The sequence below is a fragment of the Excalfactoria chinensis genome, chromosome 1 (genome assembly GCF_039878825.1).
Source record: "Excalfactoria chinensis isolate bCotChi1 chromosome 1, bCotChi1.hap2, whole genome shotgun sequence".
In the NCBI taxonomy this organism is placed as follows: domain Eukaryota; kingdom Metazoa; phylum Chordata; class Aves; order Galliformes; family Phasianidae; genus Excalfactoria; species Excalfactoria chinensis.
Window position 1 is genome coordinate 99,855,640 of NC_092825.1, and position 27,985 is coordinate 99,883,624.

The window sequence follows — 27,985 nt, forward strand, 5'->3', positions numbered from 1 at the left end:
CTCCCCCTCAGTATCCCCGGGCGGCAGCGGCCGTGTCCCCTCCGGCCCTGCTGCGCTGCGCGCGGGGCTCGGCGCTCTAAGCCTCGCTCTCTTCCCGTAAGGCTGAAAGAGGCTGCAGCGGTACCCAGGCACAAACTTAAAGCAACCCTGAGCACAAGCTCCCCATCAAACCTGCCTGGCACAAAGGGCTGCATAGCCAGGCTTTACAGAGATGAAGGCAAAACGCAGCTGTGACATTGAAACGGAATTGCTCCATCCCACATCCAGTGCAAACATACATTAAATTACCATCGCTTGTTGGTTACTCGTTTCTTTTTTAATCGTCGTTGTAATAACTACTGAAAAAGTGGCTTTTACACCTGGCAGCTTTTCATGCTACAGGCACAAAGCTGGCTGTAAGTGCCCAACAGCAAGGTCTCATCTGCTCCATTAGAACCAAGTAGCTTTAAAAGGAGCACAAAAGCCATTCCGAATGCTGACTCATCCATTACGGCAACTTCACTATTTAAACTGCTGATACTTCTCTTCACGGAGAGCCAAGATGGATTCCACCCGAGTCAGATTGATTGGGATCCCGTTCCTATTTACACCCGTGCAATGAATCCAACTTACAATGAGCTCTTTTCACATCGGTCACTGGATTCATTTAAACAGCAATTCGCATCCAATTCCTGTGGGACGTAATGAGAATTAAAAGCTGATCTTTCTCAGCCTGCTATGCCAAGGGACATTTAAACAAGGAAGGATAAAGGTCAAAGGAAAGGGCACGGCCAGACTTTTACTTCCCCTTTGTCCTCGCGTCAGTTTCATGTTACAAAGAGATAACAGCGCTACAGAGGTCATTACATTATACACCGATAAGTTAAGCACGAATTTGGATTTAAGCAGAAGGAAAAAAATGAGCTGCAATAGGATAACTGAATTCACTTGTTCCTTAGCAGCATTCACAAAGAATTAACGACCCACAAGTGAACATCAGACCCCCCCCAGTTCCTTTCAAGCGGTCTAACAGCCAGGTGGATTTGATATTTTCAGTCAATCTGAAATCTCCCCTCATGCTACAGGTTTTAGTTATAAAGTGCCTTCAAAAGCTTGACGAGAGGTGAGCTACTGTGATGTTATTTCAATGTAGTATTGAACCACTTCAGCAGAGAAGACTTCCACCCAAACCGTTTAACACCTTCCCCTTCATTTTCCTTTGTGTCTGAACCAGAAACCTCCCTGTTTTCCACTGAAGCTTCGTAAGTCTTTTGTGCTCGGATGATTTCTTTGTCAGCGCTGAAGTGCACCATTTGTCTGCTCAGAAGAGGAACAACTAAATTGAAGCTGTCGATTCTTTTGTTTAACTTCCCGATATCCTCCGCGAATTGCTGGCAGATGTGATTCCATTCCTTTTGCCTATGCGGCGCCATGGGCTCTCCCAGCTTACTCCTGGATAGCACTATGCTCTTTCTTAATCGCTCGATGGTTTCCCGGATTTCTTTCTGCAAGAGGATCCATTCCGGCTGGTATCCGTTGTCTATCAGAATCCTGTTCAGGTTGTGAGTCATAGGATCGACATGAGGACAATCCGAAAACTTCTGCAAAGGTTTTCCTTTCCCGCTGAGATTGTCGAAATCGCCTTTTGCCATCGACTCCTGGATGAGATCCTCCACCAACCGTTCAACCGCCTGAGTTATCTTCACTTTTTTGCTCTGTCTCACATCTTTGGCTCTCATAAGGTCCGTTGCAACATACTGGTTTTCAAGCTTCCGCGCACGGTACGCCAGCACTTGCTCAGTAGCACGGTCTACTCTGAACTGCATGTACTGCTTTTCTCTTTGGCTTGGTGTTCCATAACCAACACCTTCAAAACTCAAGTAGTGCCTATGCTGTGGCGCGTTTGATTTGAGCTGGTCTTCCTCCTCCTCTTCCCTATTCTCACTGGATTTCTTTTTGTTTGCCACATCGTTAAGCACAACTCTGTACGCTTCTTCTACTTTCACGAATGCTGCAGAATCTGCTGTGATGGAACCGCTGTCTGGATGGTATTTTTTGGCAAGACTCCGATACGAGCTTCTGATATCATCGAGTGAACATCCTTCCTCAAGCTCGAGAATTTTGTAAGAGTCCTTGATATTCCTTTTGGGTTTGTAGCCTGACAACATCCTACTGCTGCAGATGTAGGAAAATGGCTTCAGGCTTCTGGGAATCATTGCTTGATGTACCATTAAATGATGTCCTATGGTGTTAGTCAGCATCGTATTAAACCACTTTCTATTTCTTCAGATGCAGATACATTATAAACAATGACCTACAAACACATTTTGAAAGAAATCATATTAAATGTGCTCATGTCAACTTAGGCAGTTTGTTCAAGTCTTATCTTGTTATATCATCTGAATCAAAGAAATCCCTACAAAAAAATTCAGACCAGTATACCAGACCTGGTATATATATATACACCAGAATATATTCTTTCTTTTGCAGACTAACAGTGAATTCTGAATTTCTTGTTAATTTCTACTGAAGCAGTAGAATTACAATGTAAATGAAAATTAACTCACAATACAGCTTTCTCCTGTCACAGCAACAGCAGCATAGGTTTGTTAAGCATGTCTTGCTTCCCAAAGGGTCAAAGCTTTACTGCCTTTCTACAAAGCCAGTGCAACATACATTGGAAAGATGCTCTTCATTGCTGAACTCCAGTGAACAACTCTAGTTCCCTCAGCCGCTGCCCATCGGACTTGTGCTCCAGACCCCTCACAGCTTCGTTGCCCTTCTCTGGACACACTCCAGGGCCTCGATGTCTTTTGTAATGAGGGGCCCAAAACTGAACACAGCTATCAAGGTGCAGCCTCACCAGAGCTGAGTACAGAGGGACTATCAACTTGCCAGACCTGCAGCACAGCATGGCATGTAGATCACTGATTTCTCTCCTACTAGGTGGTTGGTAACGATAGTTTTGTTACATTTGTCCATAAAACCCACATACCTACCACTAAAATGGAATGATCGTAGAATCACAGAGTGGCCTGGGTTGCAAAGGACCACAATGATCATCCAGTTCTACCCCCTGCTATCTGTAGGGTTGCCAACCAGCTGCCCAGAGCCACATCCAGCCTGGCCTTGAATGCCTCCAGGGATGGGGCATCCACAGCCTCCTTGGGCAACCTGTTCCAGTGCATCACCACCCTCTGTGTGAAAAACTTCCTCCTAATATCTAACCTAAACCTCCCTTGTCTCAGTTTAAAACTGTTTTCCCTTGTCCTATCACTATCCACCCTTGTAAACAGCCGATCAATGAATAATCTCTTGAAATTCAACACCTTGATAAGAAGCAGTTTCTCCTAAATCTACAGATTCGATTTCAATCTTCTCGTCCTTACAAAACGGGGACTTACACGCCAGGCCCCCCTCTAACCACGCGGGGCAGGCTGCGGGGACAAGGCCGATGCCCCCACACAGAAGGCAGCAGCAAGGCCTGACCCCGCCCCTCCAGGTCCCAACGGCCGACCCCCCACAAGCCACGAGGGCGCTGGCACTCACGAAGAGAGCCCCCATATGCACTGCGACGGGGGTGATGTAGGGCAGGAAAGACACCCCTCCGCGCGAAGCCTCACCTCCTGCCCGCCGCCTCCCCGCTCCCCTGCCCTGCTCTCCCCGTCTCGCACGGACGTCTCCCCGCCGCCCGCCGGGGGGAGCCCGAGCGCCGCCGCCAGTTCTGCCGGGAGGCACGTGACCCGCCGGCATGCTAGCGGGGGAGGAGGGGGGGCAATGGCGGGCCCGCCGCTGGGGGCATGCGCCGGGGAGTCTGGTCGGCGGCAATATGGCGGTCAGAGCGCTTTGGTTTCTGTGTGTATGGTTAGCTGTGTGGTCTAGCTCTGAACCTACCCCTGCCATGCCCACTGCCCACCTCCCTCAGTGCCACATCCACACGGCTCTTGAACACCTCCAGGGATGGTGACTGCACCACCTCCCTGGGCAGCCTGTGCCACTGCAGCACTGCTCTTGCTGAGAAGAAATTCTTCCTAACACCCAACCTGAACCTCCCCTGGAGCAATTTGAGGTCATTCCCCCTTGTCCTAAGAAAACTACGGAATGCTTCACGAATCTGTGTAACATTTCAGGACTGTGAGAATTTCTGAAGTGTTATCTTCATTTAATAGGAGAAAAGGCTCTTATTCTGGCAGTTTGCCGTTCAGTTGTGAATAGGAAATGTGAAATAGTCCACAAAACGAAAGAGGGGGATCTACAAATGCTTGCTGAGTGATACTTTCGGGTTTTATATGGCATATGTGTCTCCACAAAGCAAGGCGTTGCAGTTCCAGCAGCAAGCTTGTTGGTTGCTAACCAAATGGCTTCAGGACTAGGATGCTGAAGAGGACAGCATAGTGCTTGGTGGAGAATAAAATAACACCACATGTTTGTACTAAGTTTCTTTTGAAGGTAAAACGTATTAATCAAAGGGGCACAATTCGTGTACATGCAAGACATGAAGATAATTTTTACGTATAAATCTAAGGATATATTTCATTACGGTGAATAGAGCTGTGAGAGGTGGTTTGGTTTTTTTCTTTAACCTGAATATTTCTGTTTAGTTGTAGTCAACGAAAGCTGTATTTTATTTCTGCACACCGTCTTTGAGACTCCTCTCTTGTTAGAAGATGTAATATTGCTGTGAACAGCATGGGAACTGAGTGATGATCTCAGCTTTTTGATGCCTTATTGTAGCTCTTTCATTTTTATTAGGGTTGAATACTGCTCATGTTGTAGGACTGATTGGTTGGGAGGAGCTGTTTCATTGTTAGCTAAGGAAAGATGGAAAGAGAGAAGAACAGGGCACACTGCTGAAGTTTTTTGGGAGGTCTGTTTCATACAGCAGGAGGCACTGAGGTGATGCTGCTAGGCCACCATCAGACAGTATAAGAGGGGACAGGACAGCATGCTTGTCTGTCTGCTTCTTTCACCCTCTCATTCTTATCTCTGGCTTTAGGGGATCAGAAGTCCTTTGGATCTGAAGCAGGAGCAGAAGGAAAACTTGAATTCATCAGGGGGACTCCTCAGCCTTTTGTGTGAACGAGCTGCAGGGTCCGACGCGGTAAGTAAGGAAAGATGCTCTATTTGAGATACCCCTCTGTGAGATACCCCTCTGCACAGCCCTTCCCCCAGGACTGGCTGTCCTATGACTTTCTTTTCATCCAGTATGCATGCAAGTTGCTTTGCAAAAGAAAACTGTGATTTTGTTGTTGTTTTGTTTTGTGTCCTCACTGTGATGTAAAACAGAAATATACTTTTTTTTTACTTTCTTTCTTTTTTCCACAGAATAGGAGGCACTGCTTGGACTCGCCCTGTTCTCAGTTAGCAAATTGAATTTATTCTGCTTTCTAAAACTTCGGTGAATTGTGAAATGATAATTAAGAGAAAAACAATTTTGCTTTTAAAGACACTTGGCTTATCATTAATTACCACTGAAGCTTTGTAGAGTGCGTCTTTGCTATAGCAGTTCTTACTTTTAAGCTCACAGCACCTTCCTTATGATTAGAGAAGTATTGGTCAAGCAGTAAAAAAGGACAGGGGTTGATATATTGGACACTTACACAGTGTGAAGGAGAAGGAAAGAAAATTCTTTACCCAGGAAACAGGTCTAGCGATTGACAGAGCATTAAGCACACTCTCCCTGCTTATGTGCCTAAAGCACAGTACTTAAATTTTAAAATCTCTCTTAGATAATCCATAGCTGTTTATAATTCCCCAGGACAAGGCACCTGAAGTATAGTTAAATTATATATAGTATATATATAGTATATAGTTAAATTTTACTTTGTTGATATTAGGTAAAGACATCTTAATGCTATCTCAGGAACTAGGAACACGTTTATTGTTGTATCACAATAATAACTCATTGTCACATATTTAGCTTCTGTTAACCTTTGGAAGCTACGTAATGACCTCAGACCAACAGTCATGATTTCTTTGGAAAAGCCTGACAGTGTTGCCTACAAAGCTGTTGTTTTATGGTGGCTTTAATTTATTATGTATTGCCCGGGTAAGGACTGCTTTATGCCTATGGCATCTTCCTTAAAGGTCATGCTCTGAGATTATTTTTCTTTCTGACATTTGCCCACATTCAGCACATATGGAAAAAATTAAATTTGCAGATGTTGGTATGATAATATTTCTGAAATAAATCAAAACTAATTTGCCTAGAAATATTATTGAGGATCTCTTTTAAATGTCAGCGTGATAGCAAAATTAACAGTTGTTCTTTTATTGAGCATGCTATTCTGCTCAAGTTACCCTCTTAGCAATTGTCAAAGTATAAAACCTGCCTGAGAACTGCTTTTGCCATTTATTATTGATGATGTTTACACTCATGAAAGTTCCCAGATTGACCACAGTGTTCAGTTTGAGAGGCCCATTAAGTTACCCTGAGCATTTATATGAAACTTGCTGTCCTCTTCAGCTGTGTGACGAATTTGATGAGACCTAGATATTAGAAAATTATTTCAGCCTGACTGCTTAAGAGAGGAAATCTTGACAGTGCTGAAGCAAATGGAATAATTCTCCATAATTTGACTGTGCTCGCTATTTAAATCAGAATGCAAATGATGCAGCCATCCAATGACACTCTGATGCAGTCACTGTGTTGTGTTCCAAGGCCAGGTTGGATAGGGCCCTGGGCAACCTGATCTAATGCCTGACCTAATAGCTGGCAGCCCTGCCTGCGGCAGAGGTTTGGAACTAAATGATCTTTGGGGTCCCTTCCAACCAAAGCCATTCTGTGATTCTATGACTCCATAAGTGTATGATTCTGTACTTGCAGTGTCTTGTAGATATCTTTCTGATAAGAACTGGATTGCTATTACTTACCATGTGTAAGTGAAGGATGTAACATACTTTTTTTTTTTTTTGCTTTTTTGCTTGGGTTTGTGGAATAACTAGACAGCAATCAACATGATGACTCTGGGTTTGCACAGGCTAATGGCTGATCGAGTGCTTGTGATCGGCAGTGGAGGGAGAGAGCATGCATTGGCCTGGAAGCTGGCTCAGTCCCCACATGTAAAACAAGTGTTTGTTGCTCCTGGAAATGCAGGGACAGCCAACAGTGGAAAAATTTCAAATTCAGGTAAAAAGAGGGGAAAAAATCAAACACTGTGGCAAGCAGTTGGTGGTACGGATGCGGGAGTTGAAACAGGATTGACCACATTTGTATTCAGTCAGTAGAAGACAACAGTTCTTTTACTGGTAATGCAAGTTATTTAAGACATGCCTTTTTTTCAGTATGTTTTGTTTCTGTATATTAGAACTGCCTAATAAAACATCATATTGTATCTGTTTTTATCCTAACTTCTTAAGATAGTGAGGATTATATGAGACTGTGTATTTCCGTACCTCCTCTCTTTCCTCATACTGTTTATTATGCTTGACAAATTTCATTCCAGCTTAACAGAGACGTTACTTTTGTTGTTGGCAAACTTTGGTGTCTGCCTAGGCTGCTCAGCTAAGTGTAGTTAATTCATTCACTAACGGTGATTAAATCTTAGCTCAGATATTAAGTTTGAGTTTTCTTATGAACTTAAGGTTTCGTTTTTGGAAGTTTTTAGTCTGCTATGATAAGCAACTTCAAGAAGTTCATACTGATTATGTATGTGAAGTGGAAGATAATTAATAAGTTAGTGAATGGATATTAAAGAGAGCAGTGTAAACTGGAAATGTTCGCTTTTCAATCTGCACTCTGTTGTTATTGTAGTATTTGTTTCACTTTGCCCTTCATGGGCTGCTGGCTCTTTCAGTTTTTTAATCATACTTTTAAAGGAGATTGAATACTGAAACTTGTATTTTCCATTTCTTATTTAGGCTTTGTAGCAGTATCTTCTTCTATATCCTTTTCCTTTTCAGCTGTTTTAGTGAGCAATCACACTATTGTTACCCAGTTCTGCAAAGATCATAACATTGGACTTGTAGTAGTTGGACAAGAAAGTCTTTTGGCAGCTGGTAAGGCTGGAGTAAATTATCTTGACAGTAAAAATCAGCACCTTGAATCTTGCTTTAAAATGATCCCTTTGAATGCACACACTGGCTGAATTAAACTAAAGTTCAAGAAAATTTGGAGCATCTTGTAGATGCAAGTTGCAGCCACATGCAATTTTTGGCTCAACTGCTGTATGCTGCTTTTTGTATGTTAGAAACCAACAGGGGAAATCATGAAAGACAGCTGATCAGTGATGGTTACAAGTATTCTTGTATCTTCTGCTGTGATTTTTGCTATAAGTAGTTTTCTCGCAGTAGTCACAGTATTGCTGCTTTATGTAACAGTATCCAAACCACCACTGACATTTACTGTAATGTGGTATTTAAGATCTCCATGTCTTAAGGAGTGAACAGAAGTACCAATCATATAGCCACGAGCTGGTAACTGTGACACTGCTTAGCAATATGAAGTAAGATCATTGGATATACAGAACCTTGTTTTAAGAGTGGATGAGTTGTTTGAGACAAAGAGAAGCATTAGCTGAATGCCGGAATGGTTACGCGTGTCAGAATGTTTCTAAAGAGATGACTTGATTCTTTTGCTATTTTTGATAACTAGGTATTGTTGATGACTTACAAGCAGCTGGTGTAAGATGTTTTGGACCGTCAGCAAAAGCAGCTCAGCTAGCATCCAACACCAGTTTTGCCAAAGCCTTTCTGGATAGACATGGGATCCCAACAGCAAGATGGAAAGCTTTTACCAATCCCCAGGAAGCCTGTAGGTTTATTATCAGGTAAATGCATTGATACGGGAAACACCTTTTCTGTTGGGTTATTTATTCACTTTGCCTTTGCCCATGATAGTTGCCTAGATCTGGTGAGTTAGTGTTTTGTTTTCAAATGTTCATCTTTTTAAGTAGCTACTGAATATTTTTGAACCAATGTTATAACCAGAGGCAGATGGTGAAGGAGAAGGGCACTTAAATGGGTCGATTGTTTTGTTCATGGATCATAGGTCCTCTTCCCTCAAATCAGCTTCTTTAAGATGCTAGTTAGCCATTTGGAAGAAAAAATGAGGCAGAGGAAAACATTTCAGTAAATTTTTGTGTAAGGGTAAGAAGGGATAAAAATCATTTCTATACAGACAGGTAACAGCGGCATCTCTATAGTGTGATTTGGGGATTTGTGAGGAACAGACTAAATACTGATAATTTAAAGAATCTTCATTCGTCAGAGCTGCACAGCATCTCTCTACATATGAGAGAAAAGTGACTGCATATCTCTGCAGTTTCTTTGATCAGTAATACCTCAGAAGTCATGGGGAATCATTTGGTAGAGTAACTTTCTGCAATGGCTATTTTGGTCCTGTGTCATAGCAGTGCCTGTATTCAGCTACACTGGGCTGTGCTGGTGTTACCAACTCTTTGTCTTTGCTGTAACATAGTTCATGTGGTATACTCTGGCAGAACCTTTTTTTATTTTTTCCAAAAAAAACCCCCAACAATCTTTTTATGGACTTTGTCCAGGCTTGCCCTGTGACAGCATTGTTTCTATCATGGTCCTGTAGAGAAACAGACCAACTTCTGTGTCTGTAACTGTGCCTAAAACTTCAAAAGCAAAACAGTATCACAGTTCAGCTTCTTAAGCTGCCAAGAAAAGGAGCTCTGCGTGAGCCTACTTCGGCTGCTTGTAAAAATAAAGGGTTGTGGTTTATCCTTAAATAAATTACAACGTGGAAAAGAGGAGTGAGGTGTTTCAGAAAATACACTAGTGTGATGAATCAGCTCTTTGAAAGGGACATTCCATTTGACTGACCACAAGCTGGAGAGAAGTGAATGGCTAAAGTGTAGTTAAAATAAGCTGTGCTGTCTTTTTGTTGTGTTTATTTTCTCTTTTCTCTTTCTAAATTTAGTTTGTGTTCAGAAGTAAGCAGAACAGTTCTGGGTTATACAGTGTTAATTCCCCAGTTCTAGCATAGCCTTGATGAGTAAGACCTAAGTCAACCTTAACATTACAATCCTAGTCAGAATTTCCATGGTGGCTAATAGGTTTCTGTAGTACAATCGAATGTTATAACCCAACAAATCACCAATGAATTCATCTTTACAACCCTATGACACGAATAAAATAGTAACCCAAATCAGGGAAAAGAGGGAGACACTGCACACAGTGTTAAAATTAAGTGACATGTCCAAGTGTATAAAGTGAGATGGTATCAGAACCAGTAAGAAAATTCATGGATTTCCAATTCACAGTCCTATATCAATGACTACAAATGCCTGTTCATCTCCATGATAGGATGGACTGGCAGGGAATGTGTTTTTCTGATGTGCTATTCCTTACACATTTATAAAAAGGTGAAGAAAATGAGAAGCATTCAGCTTAAAAATGTGCTTTTCATGGGGTGCACTAGAAATGCCTGAATCTTTTGCTTTCCTTTTAAAGCGCAGACTTTCCTGCTCGAGTGGTACGGGCAAGGGGCCCTGCAGCTAGAAAGGAAGTGACTATTGCAGCCAGCAAAGAGGAAGCCTGCAAAGCTGTCCAAGAGATTATGCAGGTAGAGAAGTCTTTAATTAAATAGTGGGAATGCAGTTCATGTCTTTGACTAAGAGCAAGAGGAACCCCAAAATTGCATCTACCCAGCTTGCACATTAGGGCTGGAAATCAGCACTGTGGCTGCCCAGCTGCATGTATTTATTAGATTTGGTGCTTCAATCTGCATGTCTTACATATTTGATCACTGTGGGACTTTCTCCCTGTTCCTCATCCTGGTGGGTACTGGGGTGTTTCTCTTAGGTTTGCCCACATAAGGTATAGCACTCAGCAGGGCTCTGTGGAGTTTGTGGCTGAACTCTCATTCCAGCACTAGGTCCCACTTTACTGACCCTCCGGCTTTTCCATTTCCCTTTTGCTCCTGGTGCCTGACAATGTCTCTTCCTTATCTCTGAGTGAGATTCTGCAAGCTTTGCCCAGCATCCCAGGGTTCAGACAAGCTGCTGCTTTTCATATCCATGGTCTTTATTCTGATAAAAGAAAATAAAGAGAGGATTTAACCATTAGATGCCATGTTTATTGACTGATTACTTTTTTGTGTGTGCAGGACAGAATGTTTGGAGAGATCGTCGTCGTTGAAGAACTTCTTCAAGGGGAAGAACTTTCTGTATGTAATCAATTTCAAAGTTATGTGCTTTTATTCCTTGGCATTATTGCTATGTTTTATGCATAACCACACATTTATTGGTTCAAATAGTTTTGTATGTTTGTTTTATTTGACAAATAAATAAATATGCAAGCTAAGCAACTTGATGTCATACTAACCAATTATGATGTCAGCACAATTCTTCCTACATTAGCCATACACTTGCAATTCTGATGCAAATTTATCTTTTTTTTTTCCCCTAGGGACACCTAAAACATTTTTTGTATGGACCTTGTCTTGGTAATTCATGTTGCATCATTAATTTTGTGCTAATGCTTAGTGCCCACTTTAGCACTTCTTTTACTGTGGGTTATCATTCGGTGACAAGATAAAACTTAATAATGTGCGAGTGTCATATGCTGTGTGACTACTGAAAACAAATATTTGTGAAAGGTTTGTTCTGAATTGAGAACACCTCACACCCATTCAGACCTCAGATTTGCAAGCAAAGATGTCAAACTTAGAACATATAAGTAATTCTGTTAAGCCTTAAGGTAAGCACATGTCCAGTTATTGATGGATAGGTCAAGATCTGGTTCATCAGAAAGTCATTCTTATGAGCGCCATCATTCATCTTCATCATCATTTAAAAATAAGAAAAAGAGAGTTCACTGAATTCCTTGTGTCATCAGCCCTGCAGCATAATGGATGGATCCCATTGCTTTTTAGCTTGGATTTCTAACTTTTCCTGGCAGATTCCTAAATTTACCTCAGCCTGTGACCAGTAGTGTTGACTTCCCATGGCACAGGTTGTTGACACGGTTCCCATGTCTTGTGCCTCTCTTAACAGTGCCTGTGTTTCACGGATGGTGTCACTGTTGCCTCAATGCCCCCAGCCCAGGCCCACAAACGGTTATTGGATGGTGACCAGGGTCCAAACACTGGAGGGATGGGAGCCTACTGCCCAGTTCCTCAGGTATAGCAGTCTTCCTTGGTCTGCAGTAAAGCTGATCATGCCTGTGGTTAATGCACCTTTAGGGCTCAACCTTGTTACTATCACATTGGCTGAATGTCTTGTGGAGCTGTTTGATACTGTGCTTGTGTAAAAACAACACAGGGCTCAAGGTTTAGTAGTCCTTCTGTAGGATTTCTTTTGCCAGTGCTCTGAGGAATAGTCTTTCTTTTCCATTATTCATAAACTTGGTGTTTACTTCCTCCTTCTCTGTAAACTCGGGGTTTCTCTTTTCCTTCTTTCCAAACTTGGTATTTACCTTTTACGTTACTTCTAATCTTTGTGTTTCTTTGCTCCTATTACCATCATTTGAGATGTTTCAGCAAAATTTCCCACTTGCCTGAAGTCTTTGTTTTGAACATAGTCTTGCATTTATTGTTATTAATATACGCCGCTCAAGTACATTATTAGTGTGTGTTTTACAAGTACAGAAACAGTCTTACTGTGTATAGCCCAGGTTTTCAGTGTCTCAGACTTCCTTAAAGTTGGCCTTGTAAAGAAAGAAGGAAACAGAAAAAAATCTGAGAGACAGAGCATCGGTATATCTGTCCTTGGGGGCAGTAACATCATAATGTGAGGAGCATGCTAGGTGGGAGTGGCAGCTGAGGCATTCACTTACCCCAGTCTTTCCAAATCCAAGAACCAGTTCAGCAAATGTCATTACTGTCTCGATCAGTTTGATGTTGATCATCAGGTTCCGGAAGTTCTAGAGAAAATCAATGATGCTATTCTTCAACATGTGATTGACGGTCTGAGACAAGAAGGAGCAGCATATGTAGGTGAGTATGCATTCAACTGAAAATGAAGGTAAAGTTCTAGCAAGACTACTTTCATTGTTAGGTTTTGCTTTTGAATTTTAAATGATCTTTATCCCAAAAAAATAAGAAAAGGTAAAAAGGTTTATTTTTCATAGAGTATTACACCTCACTGATTCAGTTAATGGCTCTTCCTTTGGAGAGAACTTTCTTCTTTAGATGGCACTTCAGGGGACGTATTGTGCCTGTTTTTGTATTTTTTATTTTATTTGTGCAGTACAGGCTAACAGATGTGTTTCTTATTGATTACAAAGCAAAAACATCAGCCAGAATGTGGGAAACTTGTCAACTACGTAGGCCCTTGAATCTGATTTTTACAACTGTAGCATTTTAACCTCACTAGCTTGAAAATACTCAATCTGAATTACGTTGGACTATAGGACATACCGTACTTGTATGAAACTAGCACATTTTATAACAGTTGCAGGCAGATTCTTTGTAGGTTGAGGTATGATGTATTCTTAAGTTCAGTCATGCTGTTCACTTCTGTGTACGGCAATTTAAGTTTTCTTACAATCTTTGTCTTAAGAACTTTTGGAAAAGGAAAGGAGATGCTCACCTCTGTCATTGTAGGCCAACAGCTGCTCTAGGAAACACCAACTGCCAAGACTGCATATGTGAAAAGAATTATATTCTACTCTTGAGAGATGCAATGTCTTCTCAGCTATTTGGTAACTTTTTTGCAACACCCAGTAAGATTTTACAGTGCCACAGTAAGGAATGAATGTGTGTTGAGCATTTTCAGGATGATGCTGGAGGACCTGATGCTTTGCGGGGATCAATATATAACACTTATTCTCTAGTCATGATAAAATGAAAGGCCCACTTCAGATCGTTATATGCATGTGTGTGCTGCAGTAGAAATCACAAAATACCAACCTCAGAAAATACTTGTTTCCATCTATTAGTAATGGCCATGAGTTTTACATTGGTATTTTTGCCTGAAATGCAGAGTAACATACCTGTGTTTATGGATAACAGTACTATGCTCAATAAGAAGGAAGCTGCAAGATCCGCGTCATGATGTTTTATGGAAACTGTTTCATTGTGGGGTTTCTGTTGGTGTTTTTTTTCATTCTATCTGTTCCATTGAATCTCTGGATACCTGCAATTAGAGGGCTGTACCAGAAGGTTGCTTTCTATTGCATTCGGTCTAAAATGAGATGCAATATTTGTCATGTTGCTGCAAGTCACTTCGATGGTTCCTGTGGAACTATTATGACTTGTGTACAACTGCCTGCTGAATCCCTGCTCCTAATTTCTTACAGTTCACCGAAATGCATCCCTCATTCCAAAGTTTTAGATTTCATTTAAAAGAGTTGTTGAAAAATAAACCTTTAAATCCATTTGCCTGATTGTTCTCTTTCTGCTCAGGTGTGCTGCAGACGGGGTTAATGCTTACCAAAGATGGTGTGAAAATTCTGAACTTTAAATGTCAGTTTGGTGACCCCCAGTGCCAGGTGAGTGACAGACACCGAAAACTTACACGTGCTTCCTTCTTTAACTCTGACCGTTACATCATGGCCCTTGGGAAATTTGTATAGTATATTTGGATTTCTGTCTTCCTTGCCTTCAACGTGGAGATCTGAGTGAGAATGTCTCAGACAGTGTATGAGGTAACTTAAAATTTTAGCTGGCAAGCTTCTGTGAATGATTAGTTAAAGAATTTAAGTTAAAGAGCTGCTCCTTCCATTTTATTTTTCTGGATAGAAACATACTAGGAGAGGCACGGATTCATGTCTCTTCATAATCTCTTGTTATGAATTTCTGCCTGTTGCAAAATGCTGCTAAAATTAATGTTCATCAATGCTTTCCATTCTACAGATACAGGGAAATACAGCATTTTCAGTTTGGCAGATACAGATTTTACTCTGTCAATTGAATTTTCCCGAGGTTAATTTTCAGTAAGTCAGCAAAAGAAGAATTAACTTCTATCACTATGAAAATTCTATGCAGGTAATTCTTCCACTGCTTAAAAATGACTTTTATGAAGTGATTCAAGCAGCAATTGATGGCAAACTCTGCAGCTTCATGCCAGCCTGGTCAGAAAATAGTACAGCTGTGTGTGTGGTCATGGCGAGTCAAGGATACCCAGGAGACTATGACAAAGGCATGGAAGTAACAGGTAACTTGAACAGATTAATTACTATTTTCTCTAACCTGGTACTTGGGAGGACTTGCATTTACCTCTTTTCCCATAGAGTTGTCCTGCTTTCCTCCATCCCATTCCTCAAGCTCTTCAGAATCTGCCTTCATCTGTCACTCCTTGTCCTTGTGGAAGAAATAACTGATCAGTAGATTGTTTATCTGGAAAGCTGGCCTGTCCAAAGTGGCGTAGGAGCTAAATGTTTAACAGTGCATCATTCTTTAAAGTCTGTAGCTGGTTGAGATAAGGTGATAGAGTGTTATATCCTCCTGGAAAAATTCTGGCGCATCTACATGTGGAGTATTTTCACAGACTGTGTTGGAAATGTGGACTGCAGCATTGTCAGGTCATGACTGCTTTGTTGCTAGCTTTTGCTTTTGCCAGAGTCACACTATTTTAGGCAAGGGTGAGATCTGAGGGTATTCCTTAGGACACAATGAGGGCACTAGGTATCCATTGTGGCAAGGCCAGCTGGGGCTCAGCTTTGCCCTTGTCAAGGCAGTGCTGTGGTGGTGTATCAGAATTCCAGCAAGTTTAAAGGTTACTTTTACTTGCTTATAAAATCTATCTAGGCAAAAGGAAAAGTGTGTTTTGCTTTGCTTTCTCCAGGTGATGGCAGCAGTTCCTCCTCTTCCCTTGTTTTCTTCTCAAAATACAATCTTCCAAAAAAATCCTCCAACTGGAAAATACACAGGAACAAAATAACAAAATGCAAAACTGCAAATGTTTATAAAGCATGGATTGCAAATATGGTAGGGTATTATGTGAAGTGGTCATAGCAATATGGCTGGGACAGTGCCATTAGCATTAATAATTTAATATCGGGAGATTCCAAGTAATAAATTGCTATGAATTGTGGAATGATTTAATCTGGAAAGCCCTACAGAAGTTATTCCTAGGCTTTTCCCTGGCACAGCATAGTTGTATGTCCTACAGCAGTTTCTGTTCCTGTATGATCTGTGTCCTTACCAGCTCTCTCAGAAGGGAATCTTTGGGCCAGTGGAGTGTGATGCCCATCACTGGTGAAGCTGTTTCTCATAAGAAAGGTAAAGTGGGAAGCCTCCTTGTTCTTCTCCCTTGACTGAAGAAAGGACTTCAATCTTCACTGCTTTACCATTGTAGTATGTCATTTAAAATACTCAGAGTTCCTTTTGCTTTTGTAGGGCTGCTTCAAGCCAAAGAGTTAGGCCTGCAGGTGTTCCATGCTGGCACAATGCTGAAGGATGGCAGAGTGGTTACAAGTGGTGGCAGAGTCCTCTCGGTTACTGCTGTTAAGGAGGATCTGATGACGGCACTGGGGGAAGCCAACAGGGGAGTAACAGCCATACGTTTCAAGGGTGCCACGTACAGGAGGGACATTGGCCATCGGGGTATTCAACTTCTCAAGCAGTCTCTGTATGTAAGCAAAGGCACTAGTAGAAGTTGATACTAGTCCAAAATTGTATCTGTTGTTACCCTTTGTGCGATGAATGATGATCTGTGCAGAAAACACAGCTATTGCTGCTAGTATGTCCTTTCCTCCCTGCAGGGGTTTGATATACAAAGAAAGATGTGTGGAAGCTGTAACCACTGATGTTTTGTTCTATCAGTCGAAAAGACCAATTGTAAATTGTACCAGATCAGGTAAGATTAGGAACAACAATCCTTGTATTTCTTCAGTATATCAAATGAGACCAGAACATTTTTTTTTTCCTCAGGAGCTGAGTGGACAGTCTCTTTGCACTGAAACTGAGTTTGAGATACTGGGCTGGTGTCACCGTGAAAAATGAAAACTCATTTCTATCTCCTTCCTCCTTATATCTTACTTAAAAGATAGTTGGCTTTTCATGAGAATGATTGCACTTTTTCACGGGTAGTCTAGTGAACAGAATAACTTTTGGATTCATTGAACGATTGTGGACAAAAGTCATCCTACCAGCTGTATGCATGAGCACAAAACCTAAAGAGTTTTTAGGATGGGGCTGACAGTTACTGAACTTGTTGCTTGCCCTTCAGAACTGTATTTGCCTCTTTACTCTTAGTAGTGATCTGTTGAGGAAATTTTCTTTCTCTCTTTCTCTCTTTCTCTCTTTCTCTCTTTCTCTCTTTCTCTCTCTCTCTCTTTCTCTCTTTCTCTCTTACTCTCTTTCTCTCTTTCTCTCTTTCTCTCTTTCTCTCTTTCTCTCTTTCCCTTCCTTCCTTCCTTCCTCCCTTCCTTCCTTCCTTCCTTCCTTCCTTCCTTCCTTCCTTCCTTCCTTCCTTCCTTCCTTCCTTCCTTCCTTCCTTCCTTCCTTCCTTCCTTCCTTCCTTCCTTCCTTCCTTCCTTCCTTCCTTCCTTCCTTCCTTCCTTCCTTCCTTCCTTCCTTCCTTCCTTCCTTCCTTCCTTCCTTCCTTCCTTCCTTCCTTCCTTCCTTAGTTAAAATTCAGCGACACTACGAAATATATGACTTTAGGGTCCAAACTTCATAAAGCTATGTATGTTTTGTCTGTTTTAGCTTGTCCAAGAAATCATAATCTGTAATACTTGCTTGGTGCGTGTTTTAGGTCTTCTTGTATCCCTTAAAAACAGTCCTTTACATATTTGCATTTGGCAGGCAGTCATTCAGAAGTAAGAGGCTTTGCTGGTTTCTTCGATTTAAAAGCATCTGGTTATGATGACCCTATCTTGGTTTCTCAAACTAAAGGCCTTGGACCTAAACTTCAGGTAATTTGCATCTTGACTGTAGCAAAGCTCATGTCATCTCCCAAGACTGTTTTAAGTGCCACAGCCAGTTGCACTATCTCCACCCTTCTGAGCATTACAAATACATCCCAAATCCACTGCAGTAATCAATTGAGCTTTATAGATTATCACTTGAGCAAAGTGTGCACATATGTCATGGAGAATTTGGAGATTTTGGATATTTTATGATGATAATAAAACATTTAGTCACACACTTGAGGAGCTAAGAACCAGAATTTCTACTGGGAAATCTGTTGGCTTTGAGAAGGATCAGTTCAGGGAGAAACTGGTACAGAAAAGTGCTGAAATGATTACTGTTAGTCTGAGTGTAATAAATGGTATGCAGAGGTAGCATGATTACCTCTGTCAGGTCACTGGGTGAAAAAAGGATTTCATTTATTTGTTTTTTTTTAATTCAAAAGCAGCCTTCCTAAGGTTTAATAACATTTTACACTATGGAAAACCTGCCTATCAAGGAACTTTATAAACCAGGCCTGTGTTCTCCATGTCATGAGGTAGCTGGATCAAAAGATTCCTTGTGGTTGGTGGGAGTGGAGAATCTCATTCCTTGCCAGTTTGTGGATGAACAAAACACTGCTTAGTGTTATTGCTTCCATTTTGCTGTGTAGCCCAGGGAAATCAGTGGGCATTGCAGAACATGCAGTAATGTTTAAGCAACCTAGTATTATTTGTGGAAACTTCTAGGATGTTCTGTAGGTCGGATGTTCCAAGAATTCGTAATTGATTTAAGGTACCTCTTATGCTCGATTTGAGATAATATTCCAAAATGAACAAACAACCCCAAATAACAATTTATGAGTAGCAGTAATTAGAATTTGAAAGAATGCTTAAAAATATATATATTTATTTTCTCTTCAAGAAAATTAGCTGTTTTCTCTTAATTTAAACTAGATTATCTACTAGATACCTTCCACCTCTATCTTCTGTTGTGATCATTATCAAGGAAGTGAAAATTTCTGCGTATTTGATTACCATCTGAGTTTTCTGTATCTACCATCAGCACTGCTGGTTCCTACCATGTTTTGCAGATTGCACAAGCGTGTAAGAGATATGACACCATAGGTCAGGACCTGGTTGCCTTGTGTGTTAATGACATCCTGACTCAAGGAGCAGAGCCCCTCTTCTTTCTCACCTATTTTTCCTGTGGCAAACTTGATGTCAAAGTGACTGAAGCAATCAAAGAAGGAATAGCTGAAGCGTGCAGAAATGCAGGATGTGCTTTCCTAGGTATAGACACACATCTTTGGTATTTGAAGATTCTGATGTTAAAATGGTAATTAATGCATAGAGTTTATAGGCAGCTCTATTATATAGCACTAGAACATTTGGTTTCTGTTTCGGGGGGAAAAAAGGGCACAAAATCTTGATTTATGAAACAAGTCAGCATGGAAGAATGATTTTTGCTTTTTTGGCTCCTGGGTCTCTCTTATCTATCCTTGTACAAAGGAGATCAAAATTGTCCATGCCTTACACTCTTGAGATGCAAACATGCTTTCATTACCACTCTGATGTTCCTCATAGCAGAGAAGTGTCAGGTAAGTAGTGCAAAATGCAAAAAAAAAACACTTTTCTTCTTTCATTAACTTAATGAAGCTATGAGGTAAGAAACAATGAACTTTTAGAATGTGTGTGGATGTGCTGTTTAGGCTGTATGTCTCTACAGCTGTCCTGGATATGTTACCTACTTTAAGAGATGGTATGTATTTAAAGTTAACATTAAAATATGTTTACAGCTCATGCTGACTGCTTTTTATCCCCTATTTAGGAAGGGAGATTGCTGCAGTGACTAGCATGTATTCTTCTAGAGAGTACGACTTGGCTGGCTTTGTGGTTGGTGCAGTGGAGCGAGGGCAGGTGCTTTTGGGTTTGCAGAGGGCTGATGAGGAGGATATGCTTATAGGACTGGCCTCTTCTGGGATTCACGGCCAAGCCTTTACCATCATAAGGAAGATACTCTTAATGTCCTCCCTGCACTACTCCTCCCCAGCACCTGGCAGTTGTGGTGACAAGACTCTAGGTAAAATATTTTCTTTCTTAGAAGCAAGCCTCCAAGTGGATTGTGTGTAGATATTTTCATAACAAAATGATGCCAAGGGTTGTTTATTTCAAGATGGATTAGTGTTAATCAGTCTTTGGGGTGGGTAGGTCTTGCTTCCTTAGTTTTGGAGGAGTGGACCAGCACTGTTTGCTACTTTACAAATCTGTCTGCCAGAAAGATCAAGGGGAATCTGTTCAAAGAAGCATTCCCATCAAAACACCTAGTAAATTAAGAAAAAAACTTCTTTTAATTGAGGCTTTTGTTTGCAGGAGATGTATTGCTGACTCCAGCAAAACTGTACAGTCCATCTTTGCTGCCCGTTCTTCGCTCGGGGCATGTGAAGTCTTTTGCCTTCATTGCTGAGGAAGGGTTGCTGGAAGGCATCTCCCGAATCCTGCCAGAACGTGTCAGCGCTGTCCTGGGTAAATATCAAATATGGCTGTTTCTATTTGACAGAATTTATACTCCTATTCATTGCTTCTTTGAAAGAGAAGAAAAGGAGCTGGTCGGATAGTCCAAAAAAGCCAGAAGTTGTTTTGTCATGTGGCTCCTTTATCCCTCATAGAAGAAGCATAAGTCATCTGTAACATTATGGCTCATCAAGGACAAGCATGTTTCAATCTGCCATCATTTCCTATATGTTCTCAGAAGGCCTGGAAAGGCCTTGTCTTGCACAAATTATGTCTAGAAACCTTTTACCTAAGCAGCACCCATAAGCTTGACTGGAAGTTGTGTCAGTGTCCTCTTTGGGAAATATTCTTAAAATATCAGGAATTCAGATGTATCTTCTCTTGTAATATATATTGCTGTATATAATAGCAGATGGGTAGTGCACATGTGCTGATCAAGTACATTTTCCAATCTTTTTTTTCAGATGCCCTTAGCTGGAAGATGCCTGAGATCTTCTGCTGGCTCTACAAGGAAGGAAACCTCACTGAGAAGGAGATGGTCCAGTCATTTAATTGTGGGATTGGTGCAGTCTTGATTGTGCAGAAGGAGTTGGCCCAGCATGTTCTCAGGGATGTACAGAGACATGAGGAAGCTTGGCTGATTGGGAAAGTTGTTGCCCCTTGTCACACAGGTAAGCAGGTTTCCTAATGGGATATGAAGACACAAAAATCAAATAATACGGTTTGACTGCAAGCGTAACAGATTCACCTTTCCTTCTTCAGAAGGGTTTCCATTTAGGTGTACACTATTTACTTCTAACTCGATGCAGAGTAAGTTGTTCTAGTGTGATTCTGTGAAGTGCTGAGCATCTCCTGGGAGGTACCCATTGTCCTTAGTTCTGTAGGAAATGTTCTGTTGCAAATTATCTGTAGTTCACATTTTTCTTTTGTGATTTCACTAGGCTTAAGGCTATTCAATGCCTTCACATCTAGATTTCATTATTAAATACCACAAAGAGTAAATGGCTTGCTGAATGACATTACTTGAACAGTTTCTTACCTGATGACTGGCTGGTAGGACATTATTTAGTCTATTATATTCTAGCACAGTTATGGTAATCACACTTCCTTTCCAACTCGTATGGATCCCATGCAAAGACTGAGGATAGGCCACAGCTGTGTACAGTCACAGGTGACAATAATAAGTCTTCGTTCTGGTATGTCCAATAATTATGTGCACAAAGACATGAGCTGGAATTCCTCTGGTTCCTGAACAGTTTGGGAAGCAGTTTTGGCAGTCAAAATGAAGTGTCAGCTGTCACCATCACTGTTAGTTTCATTTTGCAATATGAGAGAAAAGGAGAAGTGTAAAAGATGGGGATAATCCTTGAAAGTACTATGCCATATCTATCCCTTTGCAGCCAATGGGTAGCACAAAAGAGGTCAGCACAACTAGTGTGATTTGCTTAATTAGTATCAGTCTCTGTAGTTCAGTTGGTACTTGCATAAATTTATTGATGATAGGCTTTCTTAACTGAAATTTATGATTAGTGAACTACGCAAAGTAATTTTAGAAGGGAAAGTCAGATCAAAAGTGTTTTATTTTTAACGTTTTCTGCACGCATTTGGAGGAGGTTCTCACATCAAAGTTGAGAATCTTCTTGAAGCTCTGCAGCTGAGCAGCCCCCAGCATCTGCTGAATAACACTGTTGTAGAGAGTCAACAACAGCCCAGAAAGAACAAAGTCAAAGTAGCTGTTCTCGTCTCTGGAACAGGTGAGCTTTTGTTTATCATCGCACAGAGAAATGTTCATACAAAGAGAGGTGAATTCAACCCTGGTATAAATGCATTTACCTTGACTTTTTTTTGGTAGTCTATGGAGCCTTCTGAAAACAGGCTGTATTTTGACTGGGGTTCAATAATGTGTTTTGTACTGCTTAACAAATGAGATTTATTAGTACATAAAATTACTTTGTACTCTTCCATTTGTGCATTTGTTGAAACGGAGATTTTTATTAGATAAACAAAACTGAGAGTACCTTTTCAGTGACACAAATGCTTATCTATTTCATGAACGTTTGCCCTCTTCCCGTTTGAGGCACAAATCTTGCTGCGCTCATCAATTACACGAAAGAACCAGGCAGCTGTGCTCAAGTTGTCCTTGTCATCTCCAGCAAGTCTGGTGTGGAAGAATTACGAAATGCAGCCCGTGCTGGAATTCCCACCAGGGTAAAGGCACCTATTTCCTTTCTTCTATACCACCGCCTCACACCTACTGAATCTGTAGGTCTTTAATGTAAAGCTTGATAAGACTTCATGTTTCACATTAGTTTCAGCCTTTTATGTAGATAAGTGAATGTAGCACAAAACTGTTGAAGTAATCAGTAGGGACAAAACTGGAAGTTCTGTGGACCTTACACAGCACTTAGTGGAGGCTGTGAGCATATTTTCTGTCTCTTCAGTGGGTGCTTCAGTCCAGCTTATGAAGAGACTTAAAATAAGCATGTACCTGCAGTTGCAAGTGTGCTTTAATCTCACAGAAATTAGTGTGCTTACATTCTACTCACAGAATCACAGAATTTTTCAAGGTTGGAAAAGACCTAGAAGATCATCTAGTCCAACCATTACCAATACTTCCCAGTTAAATCATATTCCTCAACGCAACATCCAAACGTTTCTTGAACACTCCCATGGTCGGTGACTCTACCACCTCCCTGGGCAGTGCATTCCAATGCCTGACTACACTTTCCGAGAAGTAATACTTCCTAATGTCCAGGAAGTGCAAGTGCTTTGTTGATTTAGCTCTAAAACTGTAGCCCAAGCAGCTTACAGCTGTACCAGAATCAGCAGGACTTCAGGCTCTGTAAAAATGTAAGCATGTTGTCTTATTGGCTTGCCCTTTCTTATAAAGACCTCTGCCTCGTGCACAGTTTCAGTGGCACTATCTAAGAATCATCTGCTTTTGGTCAGTAAAGTAGTACTGAGTTGTGGAAACTTTCACTGGTTTGTTTCATCAAACAAAGACACAGAAAGAGAATAACATCATGTCATCATATTTGACAAGTCTCTTCTCCCAGGTGACAGTGATAGGTTGAGAGGTAGTGACCTCAAGTTGCACCAGGGGAGGTTCAGGTTGAGTATTAGGAAGGACTTCTTCTCAGCAAGAGCAGTGCTGCAGTGGCACAGGCTGCCAGGGTGTGCAGTCACTGTCCCTGGAGGTGTTCAAGAGCCGTGTGGATGTGGCACTGAGGGATGTGGGCAGTGGGCATGGTGGGGGTGGGCTGGTGGTTGGACTGGGTGATCTCAGAGGTCTTTGCCAACCTTCATGCTTCTGTGATTCTATGATAGTGTAGAAGGTAGCTATTGAAAACATTGAACAACTTGTGATTTCAAATGCAGCCCACCAGGAATTCTTCTGTCTAGTGTTTGATTATTTGAAGCAGTTATCATATTTGTACAGCTATGCATAGATGGCATTAAAGAGCCTGTTAGAAGCTCTCTCAGTTAAAAAGTTTTCAGCAACTTCCTCAGCATCTGAATTGGATCCACATTACTTTTATTTTCTGGCAGTATAAAGACTCTGGCAAGAAAAAGGAGAAAAAAATCTACATGGTGTCAAAAAAAGTTCATGTTTTCCTAGGAAAGAGCATGTCGGCTCCGTCAGCACCTCATTGGAATGTCTTTGTGAATAGTCAGGAATAGTCAGGAATCAACACATACTTGGGGACCCAGAGATAAGTGGTTGAGTAGAATTAAAACAAAATTTCACTCCTCGTCTTACACAGAATTTCTGGTCAGTTTGTTTTCTTTCTCGATAAATTAATTTCAGTCTGTGGTTATGGGCTGACTGGTGGTGATGTTGATTTTACTTCAGTCTGGCCAGGCATTCTAGAGATGTCCTTATTTCTGTCTTATCCACGTTTCTCTTTTCACTTGGCTTTTCTTAATGCAGATTTTATACGTATATTACAGCATGTTGTGAGAAGGCTGTATAAACTAGCAAGTGCTTGGGATGTTCCTAGGAATGCTTATATATATCACAAGTGTCCTGAATAACGTGCAAGCTCATACCTCATTAAGTTCTTGAGTAGCCTGGAATGAATGTTTTATTTTTTCTTTGTTGCTCAAGAAACGGCTCTCATTCACATGAAGTTACATCTTTGGTATGTTTTTTGATGTGTTTTAGGTGATTGATCACAAGTTATATGGGAGTCGCTCTGAATTTGACAGCACAATTGACCGAGTTCTTGAAGAATTTGCTGTTGAACTGATATGTCTTTCAGGATTTATGAGAATATTGTCTGGTCCTTTTCTCAGGAAATGGAAAGGTAAGAAATTATAACTCTGTAAAACAGAAATTGAAACACAGATGCTTGGGCTTACCAGAATTGCACAGTCACGGTTCTTCATCTTTGGTTAAATCTCCCTCAGCCTTGGTGACACTGAGGACTGGAATGTAAATCAGTGGGGCTGCCACATGCTTTCATTCGTTCCAACCATCAGCTCTGACTGTACACTGGCAGTGAATTGCCCTGTGCTGGCACAATTACTGACAGAGGGACAAAAAGCAGCAGTTTGTGTATCTTTTTGCTGGGAAGAAGAAATGCATATGGAGCAAACAGAAGTTTGGTTCTTTGTGCAGGTAGCATAACCATCTTGTTTTCCCAGGAGCTGTGGTGGAGAGCCTCTTCTTGCTTTTAAACGTGGAAATATCCCACTATGTCCTGACTGCTCTGTGGGCTGCTCTTTGAGCTCCTGAGGTGCTGAATGCTGCTTTGAAGTGGTAGTCACGTCTCACTTTTATTTTCAAAGGAAATTCCATTCAGATGGATTTGTCTTTTCTCCTCTCACCCTGATCTCTAGGGAAAATTCTGAATGCTTCCCCATCACTTTTCCCACCAATCAAGGCTGGAAACACCCATCAGCAATCCCTCCAAACTGGATTCAAAGTCACAGGCTGTGCTGTGCATTTTGTCCTGGTGAGCATCCTCTTTCCTAACAGTGATGAAAAGGAATTTGTTTTTTTTTCCTTCCTCTTTCTGAAGGCAGAAGCATGAATAAATGAGAAGAATGCATAGAGATCTTAGGGTAGTTACCTGTAAAACAGGAAGTTTGCAGGGATTACTTTGCACAATTTTACTCTTTGTGTTTGGGGAGATCCTTTGCAGGCCCTGCCCTTTCACCACATTTTGCTTGCCTTGTTTCTGTTTTCTCACCCACCTATTTGTGGTTTCTCAAGGTCCTGCCTTTTTCATATTATGGAGTTTACTTTTTTTCCAGTTTCTCCTAACCACAGCAAGGTGCCCTCCAGGTCTTCTAGCCCATGTCTCTCCCCACTCTCTACCCAATACATGTGATGTATGTATTCCTAATGGAGGTGGCCCTCATATGTACTTATAGCCTCTGGCACACAACTGCAGTTGTGCTAACTTGAGTTATCTCATGAGACTTTCTGTATCCTGTCTTCATCACAGAAAGTTTTGGGTAGGAAGGGACCTTAAAGCCCACCCAGCCCCAACCCACTGCCATGGGTTAGCGCTGCCCCCCACCAGCTCAGGCTGCCCAGGACCCCATCCAACCTGGCCTTGAACATTTTCCATAACCTCACTGACAACACAGACCAGCCTTTTCTAAGACTTCTTCCAATATTTCTGTTGTAGGAGGAATCTTGTCCAAAAGCAGTAATCCACCAGGAGCCGGTATCTGTGAAGGCAGAAGACACTGAGGAGATGCTGTCAGAAAGGGTTAAGGAAGCTGAGTGCCGGGCTTTTCCTATTGCCCTACAGCTGGTGGCCAGCGGGGCAGTGCAGTTAGGAGCTGATGGTAAAACCTGCTGGAAACAAGACAGGCAAAATCTGTGTCTTCAAGAAGAGAAGAATGACTGCACTTCCTCCCTGGTGATGCCAGAGCCACAAGAAAATGATGTGATGTAGCCAGGTTTTCCTTTTCCTTCCTTCCCTCCATGTGCTTCTCTTTGCAGGTGTATTGATGTTCATTCCAGGCTTCCATTCTGAGCTATGATCAGTATTCCTGGGCTTGCATGTTTAGTTACACTTAGTTTGCAAAACTGGCTGTTGGAGCCAAACTCATTTCACATCTTGAATTTCTTTGTTCTGTTTTTCTGCATCTAGGGATGGGGCATCCACAACTTCTGTGGGCAACCTGTTCCAGTACATCACCACCCTTCTCAGTAAAAGAATTCTTCCTAACATCTAACCTAAATTTCCCCTTTTAGTTTACAAGCATTCCCCCTTGTCCTATCACTATCACTGTGTAAAGTTGGTCTCCCTCCTGAATACAAGCTCCCTTCAAGTACCACCACCCACTCCTGCCAACTGGGTTACTCCTGCAAACTTAGTGTGGTCAATGGCAAGCACCTCCAGCTGCCACTGCACATATGTCTTCACTCTAGCTGCCACTGCACATATGTCTTCACTCTGACCCTGGTAAGGGTCTGAGGTAGCTAAGAGCCAAGAAGAAAGCAGCAGCACTGGACATCAATCATATTTTCCAGTGTTTGCACTGGAAATCTTGTATATTCATATATTCATTCTGGATTACTGTCACCAGCAGGGCCCTTGTGGGAGGGCAATGCAGAGCATGTAGTATTCAGTAATTCAGCCTTCAACATGGTGAACTTTGTCCGTCATCAAGAGTTCAAAATTACTGTTGCAGTCCTTTTGGTCTGCTGTTGTGCCTTTAAGTAGGCAAAAGTGAGCATGGAAATTACTTTTGAAATGAAATTCTCTTTGTAGGTCCTTGTAACAAACAGATGTGTAGTGAGCTGCCAAGCAGAAGAGACAATGGCCAGCAAGGCAGGAGTTCTTCAGAAGGCAAAACAAAGTGAAACAAACCACCCTTCATGGATTACATTGCCAGTGCAGTGTAAAACATAAATCTTAACACTTTGCCCTATTCCTGGAAGGCACTGCAGACAGATGTTCCCAGAACTTGGTGTTAAAACTTCTATATCTGGTGGGGTGGAAAATTGATTAGAAACTGTTACCAGATTTCAGACATTTTTCTTTCTTCATCCATGAAATCAGCAGGACATCCCCAGCACGATTTGTCACTTAGCCAGAGCTAACTTTTCCTGGGGAGAGATCACTAACAGCCATTAGATGCAGTGAAAAAAAAGTTCTTGTTTTGGAATTACGCATCCTGTACCAGTAAGGGACATGCTGTGTAACTGCTGCTGGCTGCGTCGGGCTGTTTGTCAGCATGAGTCAGCTCCATTCAGAAACCCCTATTTGTTTATTTATTTACTTAATGCATGTTTCAGTGGTGCTTCAGTGGAGGGAGAGGAAGGGGAAATCCATTTCTTGCTGCAAGCTCTGCGTTAATGTACAGTAACCTGTATTTGTCTTTTGCACTCTGGCAGCAGGAGCATGGAGCTCAATGTAGGAGAAATAGGAAGAATCGTAACAAGGAGAGATGAACAAATCCTTGGTATCTATGATTAATACTTGTGATAAACATGTTGCTTATTTTGCTCTTGGCCTGTAGTTACTTCACGTTGTGTGTTATTTGGAATGCATAGCAAGCATGATTGATGATGTTTCAAACCAAACAAATAAATGGTTAAAAGATTATAGATTGCAAGCTATTGTGCTCTGTAGTTCTCCATACTATCACCACTGTATCAAACAGCTTTCTCCAGTGGAGTTCATGGCATCCCACTGAGACTGGGAGTGGTAGCAGTATTTTAACCCAGTGCCTTCCTGGCACAGATTAAACTGCTTCAACCAATGTTACAACCATTAACTCTGCA

At 41.5% G+C, this 27,985-nt stretch overlaps 2 protein-coding genes across 5 annotated transcripts; one reads left to right on the top strand and one right to left on the bottom strand.

Moving 5' to 3' along the window:
* Nucleotides 1-283: 283 nt before the first annotated feature.
* On the bottom strand, nt 284-3,711 carry DNAJC28 (DnaJ heat shock protein family (Hsp40) member C28). Of its 3 annotated transcripts, none has more exons than XM_072345019.1 (2): nt 3,603-3,711; nt 284-2,293 (listed from the first exon to the last, which is right to left on the bottom strand). In XM_072345019.1, exon 2 carries the CDS (start codon nt 2,238-2,240, stop codon nt 1,119-1,121), a length of 1,122 nt encoding a protein of 373 aa, XP_072201120.1. In that variant the 5' UTR covers nt 2,241-2,293; nt 3,603-3,711; the 3' UTR covers nt 284-1,118. The 3 variants fall into 3 exon arrangements, with proteins under 3 accessions (XP_072201120.1, XP_072201136.1, XP_072201130.1); XM_072345035.1 differs by having other exon boundaries at nt 3,529-3,653; XM_072345029.1 differs by lacking the exon at nt 3,603-3,711 and adding an exon at nt 2,656-2,868.
* A 3,252-nt stretch (nt 3,712-6,963) lies between these two features.
* LOC140254366 (trifunctional purine biosynthetic protein adenosine-3-like) lies at nt 6,964-26,552 on the top strand. 2 transcript variants are annotated; one of them, XM_072340819.1, is made up of 21 exons: nt 6,964-7,108; nt 7,882-7,977; nt 8,573-8,747; nt 10,399-10,510; nt 11,054-11,113; nt 11,943-12,068; nt 12,799-12,883; nt 14,294-14,379; nt 14,876-15,044; nt 16,229-16,460; nt 16,594-16,688; nt 17,639-17,748; nt 18,816-19,014; nt 19,553-19,804; nt 20,095-20,247; nt 20,700-20,906; nt 21,846-21,989; nt 22,313-22,443; nt 24,401-24,542; nt 25,078-25,193; nt 25,875-26,552. In XM_072340819.1, the coding sequence occupies exons 1-21, from the start codon at nt 6,964-6,966 to the stop codon at nt 26,145-26,147; spliced, it is 3,108 nt and encodes a 1,035-aa protein (XP_072196920.1). In that variant the 3' UTR covers nt 26,148-26,552. The 2 variants fall into 2 exon arrangements, with proteins under 2 accessions (XP_072196920.1, XP_072196926.1); XM_072340825.1 differs by having other exon boundaries at nt 21,849-21,989.
* Nucleotides 26,553-27,985: the final 1,433 nt, after the last annotated feature.

What these genes read in the sequence shown, in the direction of transcription:
- DNAJC28 (XM_072345019.1), bottom strand. Translation starts at nt 2,240, where the DNA reads ATGCTGACTAACACCATAGGACATCATTTAATGGTACATCAAGCAATG.
- LOC140254366 (XM_072340819.1), top strand. Translation starts at nt 6,964, where the DNA reads ATGGCTGATCGAGTGCTTGTGATCGGCAGTGGAGGGAGAGAGCATGCA. An exon ending in CTGTCCAAGAGATTATGCAG is followed by an intron (nt 10,511 to 11,053) that starts GTAGAGAAGTCT and finishes TTGTGTGTGCAG; the next exon opens with GACAGAATGTTTGGAGAGAT. An exon ending in AGAAGGAGCAGCATATGTAG is followed by an intron (nt 12,884 to 14,293) that starts GTGAGTATGCAT and finishes CTTTCTGCTCAG; the next exon opens with GTGTGCTGCAGACGGGGTTA.